The sequence below is a fragment of the Ambystoma mexicanum genome, chromosome 3p, assembly GCF_040938575.1.
Source record: "Ambystoma mexicanum isolate Mex_15411 chromosome 3p, UKY_AmexF1_1, whole genome shotgun sequence".
Taxonomy (NCBI): Eukaryota; Metazoa; Chordata; class Amphibia; order Caudata; family Ambystomatidae; genus Ambystoma; species Ambystoma mexicanum.
This window is the reverse complement of record NC_090925.1, coordinates 794,650,376-794,667,228: the sequence shown is the minus strand read 5'-3', so window position 1 is coordinate 794,667,228 and position 16,853 is coordinate 794,650,376. Positions and strand designations below refer to the sequence as shown.

The 16,853-nt window shown below is 44.8% G+C and overlaps 1 protein-coding gene across 11 annotated transcripts in view; it reads left to right on the top strand.

The window, feature by feature from the left end:
• LOC138580892 (up-regulator of cell proliferation-like) overlaps positions 1–16,853 on the top strand; it is a 1,164,421-nt gene that overhangs the window by 257,769 nt on the left and 889,799 nt on the right. For 7 of the 11 annotated variants that reach the window (XM_069651790.1, XM_069651791.1, XM_069651794.1 and 4 more), the window contains exon 7: positions 12,815–12,874. The exons of the other annotated variants lie outside the window; for them this stretch is intronic. In XM_069651790.1, coding sequence (XP_069507891.1) covers positions 12,815–12,874 — 60 coding nt within the window. The remainder of the gene's footprint in view (positions 1–12,814; positions 12,875–16,853) is intronic. 11 annotated transcript variants of the gene reach the window in all.

Here is a 16,853-nt window from a genome sequence, read left to right as displayed (position 1 = left end):
TAGTTAGTTTACGTTGTAGACCAATTTGTGTTTGGTCAATGATGATGGCGTCGTCCGCGTAGAGTAGTCACGATATGGTCGCTTTCCCTATTTTTGGTGGAACGCTCTTATTTTTAATTCGTCGTTTTGATAGTCACTGAGAAAGGCAATGAAAAGAGCTGGAGCTAAGGGGCACCCTTGTTTGATGCCCCGATTGACCAGGATCTCCTCTGACAGTGCTCCTTGTTTGTTTAGTTTCACCCAAATCTTGTTTTTGGTGTGGAGAGCTTTTATTGGGCCCAAGATCGACGTTGGGCATTTCCAATCGTTTAATTTGGACCACAGTTTTTCCCGATCTATTTTGTCAAAAGCTTTCGATAGATCTACGAATGCAAGATACACTGTCAGTGCTCCTTCTCTGACTTTGGCTTTCAAGATGTTTATCAGTAGGATGTTTATGGCGGTACTTCCGTTTTTCTGAAAACCTATTTGAAAGGTGTCCATGCAAGGAGCATTTTTGGCCCAACTTCTGAAGTGATCCAGCAGCCGTGTTGCGAAGATTTTGCCAACAATGTACAGGAGGGCTATAGGTCTGTAGCTCTCCGGATCTTGTCTGCTACCTTTTTTGTACACTGGGACGATTATAGCATTCAACCAGGCTTCTGGGATCATTTTTGTTTTTCTGCAGTGGATGAAGATTTTACTGATTACCCCTGACCACGCTTTCGGCGATTGTTTCAGGTCAAGGTTAGTCAGGCCATCCAGGCCAGGGGCTCTTGATGTTTTGAGTTTGCCGATGGCATTTTCAATGTCGTCCACATTGGAGACGTCGACCCATGACGTGGTGATGTCTACTTCTTCCTCGGATGCACTTAACTGCGGGAGGTCGAATTGAGCCGCCAAGTATGTTGCCCATTTTTCTTCTGAAACAGTGTTCGAGATCTCGTTTGACAAGGGCGTGTTCATCGTTTTGATTAGTGACCAAAAGTCTACCAATTTTTTTGTACTCAGACTTCTCAGCATTTGTTCAGAGTCTTGTTGGTAAAGGAGAAGTCAGTGATGTTTTAACCAATGGTTATAGGCCTTTGTTTCTATTTGCCATTTTTCCCATGCCTCTTTAGTGTTCATTTTTTTTGCTGTTCTCCTCCATTTCTGCACCACTTTTCTTTTTTTGACCACCAATTTGTTGTAGACGTGTTTAGGTCGAGCCGCCTTGTTCTTGTGACCTGCAGCAGGTCTTCTATATGGCAGTAGTAGAGGAAGATAGTTTGGTCGCTCTACCACACCGTCGGGTGTGTATGTTTCACCGGGCAACTCATATTTAGCAGTTATCTTCAGGACGTCTGCTTCCGTCAGGCGTAACCTAGATTGTTCATTGTTTACCTCCACTTTGAACTTGTAGGTCTGTTTGGTTGGCTGCTTTCCTTGCCATGCGCAGGTCAGAAGGTTGTGATCACTGTGTGTAGTTCTTTGGACTTTGTACGCAAGAATGCCTAAAGAGATTGTGGGTATGTATGAACCTAAGTTGGATGTGTTAGATTAGTTAGCTATGTTTGAATACAATCATGGGCTCCAGGATATCACAGGGAATCAGTTGATCCCCTGGTTGTTTTCTAGGCTCCCCCCTGTTGCATCTGATGTGGTAATGGAGTTGGGGGAGGTCGATAGGATGAATTATGAATGTGGGAAGCTAGCTTTGATAGCTAGATTTGGGAAGACCCCTTCCCAGTACCTTAAGAGGTTTAGGACCCTCAAAAAGCATGATAGTACCCCTTGGGATGCTTGGGTGAATGAGTGTTTGAAAAACTTAGAGGGATGGATTAAGGGTTACAGAGTGAACACTTATGAAGGCATGAGAAATCTTGTGATGTTGGAGTCTATCTATGATGCCTGCTCTCCTGCGCTCAGACAGCACTTGGCGGATTCAAAAGACGCGGAGTTGTGAGGAGAGGTGGAGTCTGCAGGAGTCTCTACAGTCTTTCTCCTAGGTCTACTACCAGTGTGTGGGAGGACTCAAAAACCCCCACCAAGAGCGAAGCGGTGAGCGGAGTTGTGAGGAGAGTTAGAGTCTGCAGGAGTCTGCGGGATCCGCGGTGAACGAGTGAACAATGGACCCAAATGCGAAGCCCTCACGGCCCCTAAATCACACTGAGCGGAAGTCAGCAAGAAAGGAGCGGACCGAATATCCAGTCACTGACACGGACGCGGACCAGAGCCGCCGCCGTCTTAGAAGCACCAAAACTACACCAAATGTGCTTAATCCAAAGCACCCCCACAGCGAAGACACGAATCATGCAAGTCTCGCTGAGAATCAAGGCCAGACGTCACACGGCACTCACGTAATTCAGGAAGCTCCAGAAGCACAAGAACACAGCTGGGAGAGGAGCCACTTAACCTTCCGTGAAGCGAGCAGTGCCCCGCCGACCACCTGCAAGAAGGCGAGCAGGACTCCGGTGGGGGCGGCCGAAGGGCGGCCTCTGCCAGACCCTGTGCGGGAGCACCGCAGCGAAGTGGAGGGTGACAGTGGTGGATCCATTGCGCCAGCAATTGTGCTCCGCGAGCTCCCCGGCTGGGGCTGGAGCTGGTGACGCGCCTGTGAGGGGGGAGGAGCCTGAAAGGCAGGAGAGCCGGAGCACTCCGAGTGGATCCGAGTCACAGAGCGAAGCTGTCGAAAGGACCGAACTCGGAGCACAAACAGAAGATGTGGGTAGCGCTAAAGCAAGTCATGAGACGGCAAACCCAACCATCCTAAATCAAAACCTAGATCGGCAACCGGTAATTAAGAAAACTTGCACCATGTTTATAGTACACACAGAACCCAGGACTCTGTATTACTCAGTGCCCCTCAACAAAGGAAAGACCCTACAAGATTAAAAAAATTCCAAAGGTTGCAATAAAGACAATAACACAGAGCCCACTGTCCCTATTCAAGATAGCGAGAAGGAAGATGAAAGCAACGAGGGAGAAAACGCTGAGTCAGACTCAGACCTAGAGGCAAGCCAGTCCTCTGTAAAAATGAAAAAATGACAACAAAACCATGCCACAAAGAAGAAATCAACCAAACAACACTAACCCTAAAATGAATAGGAAAAAACAAGAGAATAGTGACACAAAATTAACAAAGGGCAAAAAAATAGCAAATAAGTACCAGAAATCGCATAAAAGAAGCGCTGCACAGTCGAAATGGCTGCCGACCCCCCTGATGTCTGGTACTTTAAAAGCATTTTTCTTAACCACCAAAAACGGAAATTAGACACAGATACAGAATTATCGGACGCAGAGATACTAGAAGCTATCCAGGAAATCATTCCAGTGAACAAACATCGTAAAACTGATCCGGAACGGGCCAAGAACCAAATCCATCACCAAAAGAAACTCGAACCCCCCCCCCCCCCCCCGAGTCCACCATCAAAAACAAAAACAACAAATGTGAAACAAGCTCAAAGAGGGAATACCGTGCCGGCTACTACCTCTAAGATGCAACTGGACATGGTCCAAAAATGTCCCAGGATCATACTTTCAAAAAATGCAAACCAACAAACGGACAGGCAGCAGCAGGAAGAGGGATCTACAAAGCCGCGTGAGGAGGCAATAAAACAACAAGACTAGGCACCAAGAGACGGAATCCCACCGTCTAAACAGGTGGACCGAACCAAGGATTCACAAGCAAGTGAACACCGCCTCAATTGGACCAAAGTCCACCTCAGCACGGGGCAAAAACCGCTTACCCCAGCCAAAAAGAGGGACCAGAACCCTATGAATCAACTGGGACAAGCGAGCAAGGGATCAACAACACTGATCATGTCAGAGCACGAACAATGTGGAAGCTGGTCAATCGATAACTCGACGTCAGAAGCACCACGAACACCTAGGAGACCAGCGACCACGCAACCGTCACAGAAGAACAGACGGCTAAGCGAAATATCCATAACAACCCAAAAAGACTCACCAAACAAAAAACCTGACATGTTAACAATCATGTCGGCTATCACGATCGCCTTAGCCCCATTCTGCAAACTCTACGAGGCCATAAAAGACGGGGTCCAAGACAACACCTCGATTCTTGCAAACTTGACTACGAAAATGACCTACATAGAAGGCTATATTACCGCTTTAGAGGAAAGAAACAGCAACCACCAAAAAGGAGGGGAAAAAAAGTAGAAGATCTGAAAAAGCTGGTAGAGTCTCGACAAGCAGAGAAGGAAAAACAAACCACAACGGCTAAAACAAATCAGAGCCGGAGTCATGACAGTGAAACGGCGAAAGAACCGGACGCACCTCAAGAGGCAAAAGGAAAGATCGGCGACATATCAAGATTGAGCCCTATTCAATCAGTAAAAACGGGAGTGACAAATCAATCATCCATAAGAAAACCGGTGGTACTAAAATTAACAAGCAATGAACCAGCGACCACGACGACACAAAAGCACAGCGGTATAAACCAAGAACCAAAGAAGACAAACCCTAAAAAATCATGCCAAGAAAAAGAACTCCTCAAAGTCTTGCGGCAAAATAAAAAGGTGCAGGATACTAGTAGATCACCGAGATCAGTAGAAGACTTCATGAAAGACACGGAATTGATGAACCTCTCGCAACATTGGGAAATCACCCCCAACGAATCAGATCAAGAGGTGTTCATCACAGAACCTGAAAAAAACCTACTTTAATACAAGACCCGGAAAACAGTAGAAAAGAAATTGATAAAGATCAAGGATCAAATGAACATGCCGCCGCCAATGAGACCCAAGAGAAAAACTCTTATAAAATAAGAAACAACACATTAGTGAGTTCTACATTAAAGAAGATAGGCGAAGACCAAGTAGGCACGCAACTCCACAGCGGAAAAGAGAGCCGAAAAGAGCAAACGGACAACAAAGCAAAAATATAAAAGCAGAAGACGAGGAACGCATATTCAAAGTAGAACAATAAAAAAAAATGGAAGGCTATATGATCCTGAATAGGATAACTATCCTAAAAATGACGAACAAAAGGAACACACTGAAAGGAATCAAAACAGAAGGCATCAAATTAGTCGAACCATATTACAGAGGGAATACAGCAAAAGCATACCTCCATGTCAAGGCTGTCGGAATCCAACAAATCAACTCGAATGCAATCAGAGAAATGGAGCAACTTGGCTTCATACTGACGGAAATAAAATCCTCAACGTCAAGAGAGGATAAAGCGTGTCATCCAAAAGGCACGGAAGATCGCAAATATCGCTACACATCTATAACGGAAGCGTTCTATCGAGCCAACCGAATAGGGAAAGGGCAGGGGGAAAGGACAACCGACCCCGGAAACCGGCACTCCCTTCAAGATTACCAACACCACCGGCATTGCCGGTCCAGCTATGAAAACGAAAGAAAGAAGTCACAGGAAGTGCACGAAAGATATGAGAACATACAACACGAATGCACAACGGGGTCCAGATCAGAGGATCTCTACACTCAACCCCCATATAGTCCCACGAAAACCACACGCAGGCAGACAACCGACAAAAGTCGAGACGGAAAACCAAAACAAAAGACGCAATGACATCACAATGCCCGTGGTCATGGCTCAAATCAACCCTGAACCCGAAACGAGAGAGATAGCAACAAGAATTGACCTCGGAAACCACCCCCATAGGAATCGCAAATACACCTACAGACGCATCTATTGAAAGATATACCTTGGGATCGTGGAACACGAGAGGTCACGCACACCTGACTACCCTAGGTGACTTTTATCTGGGCCTGTATGACATCATATGTCTCCAAGAGACATGGCTGTCGGAGAAGCCAACCCTAGATGGATTTGTGGTAGATATATCTCCAGCAGCAAAGGGCCTCCTCGGTCGTCCATCTTCACGACTCTTGACAGCCATAAAAATGGGTTCAGGCTTAACTGCACCAAGAAAGCTGAAGGAATAGTATGAGATGCTGGTCATACTGACAACATGGACCCATCAAATCGCAGTCCCGGAGCTGGAATACGCTACCCAACTAGCAATAATAAACACATACTGGAATCCCCAACGTACCACCACAAAAGCCTACAGCACAAAAATGGGGGAAACAAAAGACTGGATCTAGGCAGAACACGAGAAGATTGACATCATTGTGTGCAGTGATTTGAACGCCAACTGCAACATACCCCACGATGACGACAAGGATCGTGCGACACAAGGAGCCACAGTCGAACGAGGAAAGGCCTGGAGGTCTGTCACCAAACCAAGGAACCTGCACAATATCGCAGTTCTGTTCCCTAAACAAAACAATATTCCGACCTGAGACCGCCTGAACGCTAAAGCCACCTTGGACTACATCTACGTAAGCCAAGGCCTCCTATCTATTGAGGGTCCTAAACCTCTTAAGGTACTGGGAAGGGGTCTTCCCAAATCTAGCTATCAAAGCTAGCTTCCCACATTCATAATTCATCCTATCGACCTCCCCCAACTCCATTACCACATCAGATGCAACAGGGGGGAGCCTAGAAAACAACCAGGGGATCAACTGATTCCCTGTGATATCCTGGAGCCCATGATTGTATTCAAACATAGCTAACTAATCTAACACATCCAACTTAGGTTCATACATACCCACAATCTCTTTAGGCATTCTTGCGTACAAATCCGGGGTCTTTTTGGACTGGAGGATCTAGAGGATTCGGGGAGAGAAGCATTTTCCAAAGACAATTTCTTCATCTCTAGCTCATGGTTGAGCTCTATTTCTTTGAGCCTTAGTTCTCGATGTCTCTGTTCAGTTTGGGCACTAATTCTTTTGAATTCAAGTTCAAGTCTAATTTTTTCTAGGGTGATACATTCAGGACTTAATGTGGGACCTGACAATGGTCCAGTAGCCATAGGTTGAGGCCTTTGAGCAGGCAGAGGGCCAGAGGGGGTGACATTGTTATCCTCCTCTTCCTCATCTGCTTCAACAATAACATCATCAATATTATCATCCTCAAGATTTGCTACATTTGCTGGAGGGGTAGGCACTATAGGCCTACTCTCCAGTCTTTGGTGTTCTAACAATCTTTCAATCATTTCTGATTTCTTGCCTTTGACAGGAAGACTTTTCTGCCTACACATGTATCAAAAAGAATATATATATTTATTTTACACACTCTGATGTTCACACACAAATCACTATTATAAAAGCAAGTTAAATCAGTCAAGAAAAGTATCCACAACTCCCTATTTAAATTGTAGACAAGTTTGAGCAAGAGTGAAAACTGAGCAAAACGGCACAGTGAAAACCAAGCATTAATGGCACTCTATTAATTTCTCAAAAGGGAGGGAAAGGACAAGTTATACAGGAATATACTCTTTAACACACCAGCAACTCTTCCCCAGAAGATTGTGAACAAGTTAGGCAAGGCAGTACTTTAGCATTGGCAATACTGAGGTGGAAACGGAGCAAAATGGCACTTCACAAGTTTAAAAAGAGGGAAGGAAAAGGTGGTTATAAGAGTTAGGTGCACCAACACATTTTTAGGTGAGAAGCAATCTAGAGAAGGCTGTTGTAACAGATTTAGCCAGAGTCAATAGGCCTGTGCCAGAGTCAGTGGTACAGGGCAAAGTGCCCAGGAGCAAATGTTCTAGTCGCTGCAGTCAAGTCTTTGTTTAACAATTCGAAAAGACGGTTGCAGAAGGTGAAAGACAATGTTAGATGATTGGGGCGGCCAACCCAGTAGGTAAGAAAAGGATTTAAAACACCTTTAGCAGTACCCAATGAAAAGGGAGGCCTGGCGGAACAATGTAACTTAAAAGTGGAAGAGGCACCTGCGGTGGCGGTAGTTCCTGGCAGTTCCTGCAGTTCGGGAGATCCAGCAGAGGAAGAGAGGCTCTTGTCGTGGAGGAAGGTTCGAGTTACTGCACTGCCCAGGGGTGAAACCAGCCGCGGTGCTGCCCAACGAATAAAAGGTACACTCCTTTAAATCGCGGTAGTGGTGGACGGTTGCCTGGCTATCCGGTCTCCTAGTGCTTGGCACTGGCGATTCGACCAAGGCCAGTCCTGGAAGGTGATTGGCGAACTGGTTGGCCCCACCAGCTCAAGGGAAGAAGACTCTTGCAAGTGAAGATCTTCTCGAGTCGTTGGAGAAAAGTGGTGTGGATCTGCAGCAGGGCTTCACCGGTGGTTCAGTCGTTGCAGATGTCTTTGGCTTCTCTCCTCTTCGGCTTCTTAGTTCCAGTGGCGACGTCTTGTCCTTCAGTCCTCAGGACCCTGCTTTTATGCAGCAAGACCCCCATTCCTACAGCCTAGCTGTCACTCACACAGTGGGGTGGCTCTCCTGGCGGGAGAACCCCCCAGCCTATCAGTGCAGAGTGCGACTTGGGTTGCGTAGGCAACCTTGTCCAGGGTGCCTATTCTCCTTCCCACACATCCTGTCTACCTCAGAATCAGTGGTGCCGAGAGGAGGTCTTCTCTGCAGAAGCCCGCCAAAAGGACGAACAAAGGATCCCAGACTTAGGTTAGGACTATAGAGAAAGACATGAGAAAGAATTATAATCAAAGTTCTGGCATTAAAAACCTAGCGGAGTAAAGTTAATATCAAAATAAACCGGCGGTATGTTAGAGGCTGTCAGTAAAAGTGGTAGCCTCGGTAGTCCCGGTCTTCTTTTTTCACTGTTTCTTTTTGGAAAGGTGCTTCTACAGTTTGTCTCTGCACGCCAAACCAGGTTTGGTCCTTTTATTTTTACGCCTTTGGCGGGCTTCAGGACTGAAGACCGCCTCTGGCGCCCAAGTGTCTGGGGTGGGCAGGAAGTGAGGGAGGTGCCCGAAACTCCCTATGCTTAGTCTCTAAGGATACCCAAATGCACTCTGGTGTGATTTGCTGACTGATTGTCCGGCAAGGACAGCCACCCTGCTGGGTGAGTGACAGCTAGGCTGGAATGAATGGGAGAGAACTGAATAAAAGACGAGTCTCTTGGCTTGGAAGTCAGAGTCGACCACTGGACCGAAAGAACCGAAGACGAGCTTGAAGAGGACAGCTGCTGCAACTCCTGGACCGTTGGTTTGCCCGGTGAAACCCTGCTGCAGGTCCAAATCGCCAAGTTCACCTCGACAAAGAAGCCCCTACAAGGACGACTTCTTCCTTTGAGTTGGTGGGACCAATCAACTCAACACTAAGCCACCTGGATACCATTCTCGGAGCTGGTTGTATTTTCCTCAGAGTGCTGCAGGAAACCGAATAACCAGGGAGAGGGACACCAGTTTGTGTGCTTGTCTACAGTTACCGGAATTGAAGATTTGCCAGTTTCCAGCTTTTTGACCAGTCCCTGTGCAGTGAAGGAGCCCCCCGACGCCCTTCCTCTTGTCCCCACAACTGAGGCTCAGGAACAGCGAGATCTGCGGGAACTACCAGGAACAGAAGTCTTCAGCTGCATATTTTCTTCATTGTAAGTTACTGTGAAAACCTGATCGAGAGAACTTAGCTCTCACTGCGAAAGTGCTTGAAACCTTTGCAACTTGCAGGCCTGATCAGCTTGTGACCCAACATATGATTCTTCTTTTCGCAAACTACTTCTGAGAACCTTTACAGAGACTTTACCGTTCTACTTACCAGAACCGTTTTATCCTATCCAAGACTTTAGCCCATTGACTTTGGCCTAACATATTGATTTTTATTGACTCTTCTAGTGAACTCAAAGTATCTGCTCTGTCTAACAATACTTGTGAACTTTCTTTGTGATATTCTGATAACCTATTCCTTTTTGCTCCTACTTCAAAGTGTTCTGAATGCCATTTTGCTCCTCCTTCAAAGTAGTTTAAATGCAACAGAAACTTAAAGTTTAAGCACGAAGTATATTTGTGAATAATATTTTGTTGCCTCCTTCTGCTAAATGTTTTATAACTGACTGTGAAATAAATTAATACGTGTTTTACCAAGAAACCTTGAGTATAAGAGTTTATTTGAATACTTGTGATTGTAGACCTCTGTGTAACATCATTACTGCTCACATTCCCCTCTTGAGATAAGCCTGGCTGCTCAGCAACGCTACCAAAACTGTGTAGTACAGACTTATACCAAAGGTTGGTTTTGCTTACACCTGTAGTCCTGGTTGTGTGTAGTGGTCCCTATGGGTACTGCATACATACTTTGCTTAACACTGGCGGCAGGCAGTGAGGATAAATTGTAGAGTTGTTACATTGAGAGTTCTGCTTTACTTTTGTTCAAATAGTAACCTTCACAAGGCTAAGCACCACTAGAAAAGCAATTTTATCATGCCTGATATGGATAACTTCAGACAGGAAGCCCTGATCATTTTAACATTAGATCAACTGAAGGAAATGTGTAAGGTCAGGAATCTCCCTGTTAAAGGAAAGAAAAATGGATTGATTGAAAGATTGTTGAATTATCAAAGTCTGAGAAGTGGGTCTGCTACACCTACTCCTTCAGCAAATGTGGCATCCATTCTGAACGCTAGTGACTTTGGCAGTGCTTGTTCCCATACATGTTTTAATTGTTTTACACTGTTATTGCTGTGATAAAGGACTGCCTACATTCCTCTGGGAGAAAAGACTATTGTTACAGTGCTACAGTGTTCTGTTATACTCTAACCCTCTTTCCCACCAAACTCAATATTGTATGGTAACCCATAAGTGCTACTGCTGACCTTAACTGATGTCACTCCGTGTGCTGGAAAATGTTTTAGTACAAAAATAATGTACTTACCTGCATTATTGTTACTTGAATAACTTGATTCTGAAATTCTGCTTGTTGATACTTTTAGTTGCTGCATAACATAGTGTGATTCATTTGCTTTGTGTATATAAATAAATAACTTCAATATTGCTTTTAAAGCGTGTAAGTGTTTACTTGTCACTACTGATTTCATTGCTCTGCTCTACAGCTCACAGTATCCCTTCTAAGATAAGCCTGGCTGCTCAGCCACTCTACCGAATTGTGTTGTAAAGGCCTATGTTAAAAGTTGGGTCACTAATACCAAACAGATAAGTCTTGTAAAGTCCCACACCAGTTGGACTCTACAAAATCTTTCCTAACAGTACCCACAACACACAGCCCCTGGGAATGCTCTAGTCAGTTTGACAGGAGGGAGCCTCAGAGCCATATATGATATTTCCACCCAACAGCCAGTCAGGGATAAAGGGAACAGGGACCTATATGGTGTTTGCACCCAATGGCCACTCAAGAGGAAGGGACAGAGTCTGGGCTTCCCAGGACTTTGGAAACAAGGTAAAAGGCAATAGAAAACCAAGTAGCCACAGTGGCCATCTTGCCTTTGTGTAGGAATCCATTGATTCCTATGGTAGGGCCTGGGTGTCCCAAAATGGAGGGTACTCAGAGCCACTGCCAAGTCCGCATGTAGCTGCCACCAGCCCATACCCTGCTCTGTGGGCAACACACAGTTGCCCAAAAACACAGATAAGGATTCAAGGGCGTATCCCCACCCATGTGATACCATAAAGGTATCCCATGGGTGCTGTTCACCAAAAGATAAAACAGAGAAAACACACACAGAGAAGTGGTAGGACAAGGACAGGATGCCCTGTCCCTCCATAAGGCATTTCCATTATGACAGTTACCAAAACAGAAATCTTGCCTAACAATTTATTTATTTTGTATTTGTAGAGCGTGCTACAGCCCGCAGGCATCGAGGCACTAATCAGAACTTAAGGAGGCTTACAATGTGGTACTGATGGCTTGTCTATGCTAAGCATGTGAGTTTAAACAGATTTGCATGCCACAGACGGCAGAATGATTTACCCACTAATACTCTTTCATTGATTTGCCCCCGTTAAGAAACACAGGCACCCAATCAACCTCCCTACATGGGAGCTGAGGAAAGTGTACTCATGCTTTACTCAAAACACGCAGTTCGGATCTTGTCCAAAATAAAATCAATCTGAGGACGTGAATGCATGAGGTATAATAGGTAGGGGAGAATAATGTGACAGGAACACCCCAATCAATGTCGTTTTACTTTTCAAGTAAAAAACGTGTACTCTGCTGCACAAATCACTTGATGGTGGCCATTGCAAAGCTTCTAAACAGATAGAGGCCACACAAAGGCTAATACTGGGTAAGTAATGACTGACATATATTCTAAAGTTGGGGGCACGAGGATTGGTGGGGGCTAAATCTTTCAAACAAAATACACAGTGCAATTTAAAAAGACATCTAACTGGTTAGCTCCCAACCAGAAAGCTAGTAATATCAGCCAGACATTCTTCTTGCATGTTTCCTTTGTTTCTGTATATTTTTTTACATTCTCTTATTTCTGACTCCTTGTTTTTCCTTTTTATGGGTTTTTCCCTCTTTTTTCTTCATGCTATTTTTTAACACTTTATTCCTCATACTGTTTTATTTATCTGTTCTACGTGTTCTCATTTTTCATTTGGTTTCCCTCAATTTGCTTATTTCTCTCTAGTAACTGTTTGTTTTTCCTTTATTTCTCCATTGAGTCTGTGTGCCGTCCTGTTTCATTTAATTTCTGTCTTATCTTTCATTTATTCTGTTCCTCTTTCCATTGTTTTTCCTTCAATCTAATTTCTTTATTCCTTTGTTGTATTTTTTGTTTATTGCCTTAACTTTCTAGTCCTTCTATTCTCCCTCCTTATTCCTTCCTTTATGTTTTCCATCTTCAATTTATAAACACTGTTATCTTCCATTAACAATAGGTTTTGTACCTTGTTTCTTTCTTATTTTTCAACACCATCTTGTTTTTACTCGTCATTGTGTTTTCCTTTTCTTGCACTCTTTAATACCCTCTTGGTATGTTTCTCTTTGTCACTTTCTTTCTCTATGGTTCCACTGTATCCACTCTCTATTTCAGTTCATACAATCTGAGTCTTAATGTTAACCTGTTGCTGTTATTTTTTCAAAGGGGAGATAGCTGGTGGGAAAGTACAAGAGAGACAAGAATTAAAAAAGAATGATATTGAAGGTATGTCATCTGGTTTAATTTCCTCATACTTGAATATTTTCTCATCTATGTATATCATTATTTAAAATTCTTTGATCACATTTTCTTGTATTTCACATGCTGTATTTTTTTATAATTATTCCACTGCTTCCTCCTTCCTTAATAGTTTCTTCATTGGCATTCATAATATGCAATGTTATTATTTATTAAGTGTTTAACCACTGACTGCAGAAAGAATTCCTTCTGCAGTTCTTAATTAACTAGCAGGTGCAGTCAAGTGGCTATCGGAAATGAGGCTGAATATTAACACTTTTGTCCAGTACAAATTAAACATTTCATTTGGCCATCAACACACCTCCTTCTGTTTCCACAACTTTTTATGATGCAGGACCCCAGAGAAAAGGGTCCTTGCTGATCGTCAACCCTACACTAGCCTCAAACTGCCCTGCCTTACATAGAGTAAGAAACAGAAACCCGTCACACAATAAATGATCAAGATACTGATGCATGATAGCAAATAAAACATTGGTGGCGTCCTCAGGCAAGCTTACCTCTACAGAGCAGCGACCAAAGTAGTATTTCCTGATGGAATCATTGCGGGCATGGCAGTCAACTGAAAATAGCAATCTGTTGTGGACCCTCTAATAAGAGCCAAACCTGGGAGAGAAAGATTCTTGCCTCTGAATGCGGCAGGCTGAATGGGGCAGATGTTCCACAAAACAGCCATCCCCTCTCACCTACAGAGCACCTCACCTAACAGAGTGACTTTGCCACCTTCCCAAGACAAAGGGTAGAGCAACAGGTCAGGGACCAAGATAACCGCTTTCCCTCTCGTGCACTTGTCTGGACTGCGAGACACCTGATTGTGTCTCACCCAGTAGTCCCCCAGGGATCTGTCATCCAGGTGGCCTGGACACGGCCACCGCTTTTGGATCCAGTTCCTGCAGGAGGACCAGTGTGGGAGGATCACCTGGGTGAGGGGTCTTCGGGGAGTGGAAGTGGGACCCCGGATGGCGAGATGTGGTATCCCCTTCCCTGTAACACCTTTACCCTATCCTACCAGGTAGGATACTTTGGAACTCAACCCCTCACCCCTTTTCCAACACAAACACTTTCTCACAGAGAGCTCACTGTGAGAGAAAACGGACTAACACCCGAGCTGTATGCCTGACTTGTCCCAAAGCAATGGTCAGGCAGGGTCAGGCAATTACTGATCATTACACCCATGTGACTTACATCATACTTCCCCACACGGATAAAAGGCGGAGCACGAAAGCACACTCTAAGCAAGACAAAGCCCACGAGGAATCAGCAGTTCCAAGATGGCAGTTTAATACAAGGCGAAAGACGGCAAGACCGAAGAGGATTGCAAGTAGGGAAGTGCCCTTGACCTTTTCAACGAATGACTGTTCCTTTCATGAACCTTCGAGACTAGGAAACGTAAGATCAGGATTCAAGGCTGAAGAATCCTGCATTATGTGTCAGAGGTACCCGGGGATCTCCCGCGTCGATAGTCAAGGCGGGGAGAATTGTTTGCCGCTGTGGTACTGTCCTTGGCTCCCATAACAAAGCAGCGCCAGTGAAGCCATCGGGAACATCTGCTTCATTTCTAAGGTACTGTGGGGCTTTGGGTTTAAACACCTGTTGCGAAGACGCTCTGGACACAGGTAAGTCTTCACGGTAAGTATTTATTAGGATAACAGGAGAGAAAGATCCCCTACAACAACAGAGGACCCCTCTTCTCCAACAAGTAGCTTCAACTGACAAACTATAGAACTTTCAGGGCAGCATAAACACATACAGGTTCTGTGACCTCACCAGAACCTGAGGCGATAAACATTCCATGGCAAAGCTTACTGCATAGTTTCCTATACAAACAATGTCCCCAAGGGAGGAACATCACAACACATCTCCCTTTTTTTCAAAAGCTATACACACCACAACTAATCCTCACACTTGACCTCTTTTCACAGTAGCCACTCTACTTTTGTTCCAAACCTGACCGCCCTCCACACGCACCGCACCCTTCATAACAGCAACTACTCTGACCGGATCTGAATATAGTGACTCTCCTTTTTTCTTCACCACACCCTTCTTTATTCTTACCCAGTCACCTCGCTCCACATGCAATTCCTTTCTTCCTCTTCTTTTGTTTTCTCGCATGACCCACTCACTCTTCTTCTTCTTAAGCACATTTCTCACTTCGTCAATAACAACATCCGACTCCCTGCTCCTCCCTAACCATGGAGGACACGCCATCGAGAAAGGCTTCCGGCTCCTCATGAGTTCGAATGGACACAGGCCAGTGGTCGCATGAGGTGCCATGCGCAACGCCCACATCCTATTTTGAATGGTCACCAGTTTATCAAAACCACATTGCTCTCCCATGCGGATGCTTTCCATCACACATCTATTTAGTCTTTCAACTATCCCGTTGATTTCCGGATGATAAAGAGCTGCCCTCTTATGGCTTACTCCACACTTTTTAAAATATTTTCAATATAACTTTTAAAGTGTACAAGTGTTTACTTGTCACTACTGATTTCATTGTACTGCTCTACAGCTGACAGTACCCCTTCTAAGATAAGGCTGGCTGCTCAGCCACTCTACTGACTTGTGTAGTACAGGCCTATGTTAAAGGTTAGGACACTAATACCAAGCAGATAAGACTTGTAAAGTCCCACACCAGTTGTACTCTACACAATCTTACCTAACAGTACTCACAACACACAGCCCCTGGGAAGGCTTCAGTCAGTTCGACAGAAGGCAGCCTCGGAGCCATATATGGTATTTCCACCCAACAGCCAGTCGGGTAAAGGGAACAGAGACATGTGGTTTTTCCACCCAGCCGCCTCTCAAGAGGAAGGGACAGAGTCTGGGCTTCCCAGGACCTTGGGAAACAAGGTAAAAGGCAATAGAAACCAAGTGGCCACAGTGGCCATCTTGCCTTTGTGTAGGAATCCATTGATTCCTACGGCAGGGCCTGGGTGTCCCAAAATGGAGGGTACTCAGAGCCACTGCCAAGTCAGCATGTAGCTGCCACCAGCCCATACCCTGCTTTGTGGGCAACACACAGCTGCCCAAAAACACAGATAAGGGGTACAAAGCTGTACCCCCACCCATGGGTACCATAAGGGTATCCCATGGGTGCTGGTCACCAAAAGATAGAACATAGAGAAAATACACAGAGAGAAGTGGTAGGACTTAGACAGGAAGCCCTCTCACTCCATAAGGCATTTCCATTATCACAGTTACCAAAAGAGAAATGTTTCCTAACAATGTGGTACTGCTGGCTTGTCTATGCTAAGCATGTGATTTTAAACAGACTTGCATGCCTCAGACGGCAGACATTATTTGCCCAGTAACACTCTTTCATTGATTTGCATCTGTTTAGAAACACATGCACCCATTCAACCTCCCTACATGGGAGCTGAGGAAAGTGTATTCATGCTTTACTCAAAACACGCTGTTCGCATCTTGTCCAAAATAGAATCAATCTGAGGACGTCAATGTGTGAGGTGTAATAGGTAGGGGAGAGTAATGTGTCAGGAACACCCCAGTCAATGTCGTTTTACTTTCCAAGAAAGGCTAATACTGGGTAAGTAATGACTGACATATATCCTAAAGGTGGGGTCACAAGGATTGGTGGGGGCAAGATCTTGTAAACTGTTAGGTCAAGATTTGGGGTCGTGCCCTTAGGGGAGCACTACAACAACCTTAGTCTCCTGGCAATATGACCCAACCTTTGGTATAAGTCTGAACTACACAGGTTGGTAGTGTGGTAGAGCAGCCAGGCTTATCTCAAGAGGGGTCAATGTGAGCAGTAGGGTTGTTACACAAAGATTCACAGTGACAAGTATTCAAACAAACTCTTAAACTCAAGGTTTCTTGATAAAACAATTATTTATTTATTTACCGGTCATTTGTATAAGCCTTCTTTAGAAGGGAGCAAAATAATAGTAACACACAAATACCTCCAAAATACGCACTCTTAGTTTTT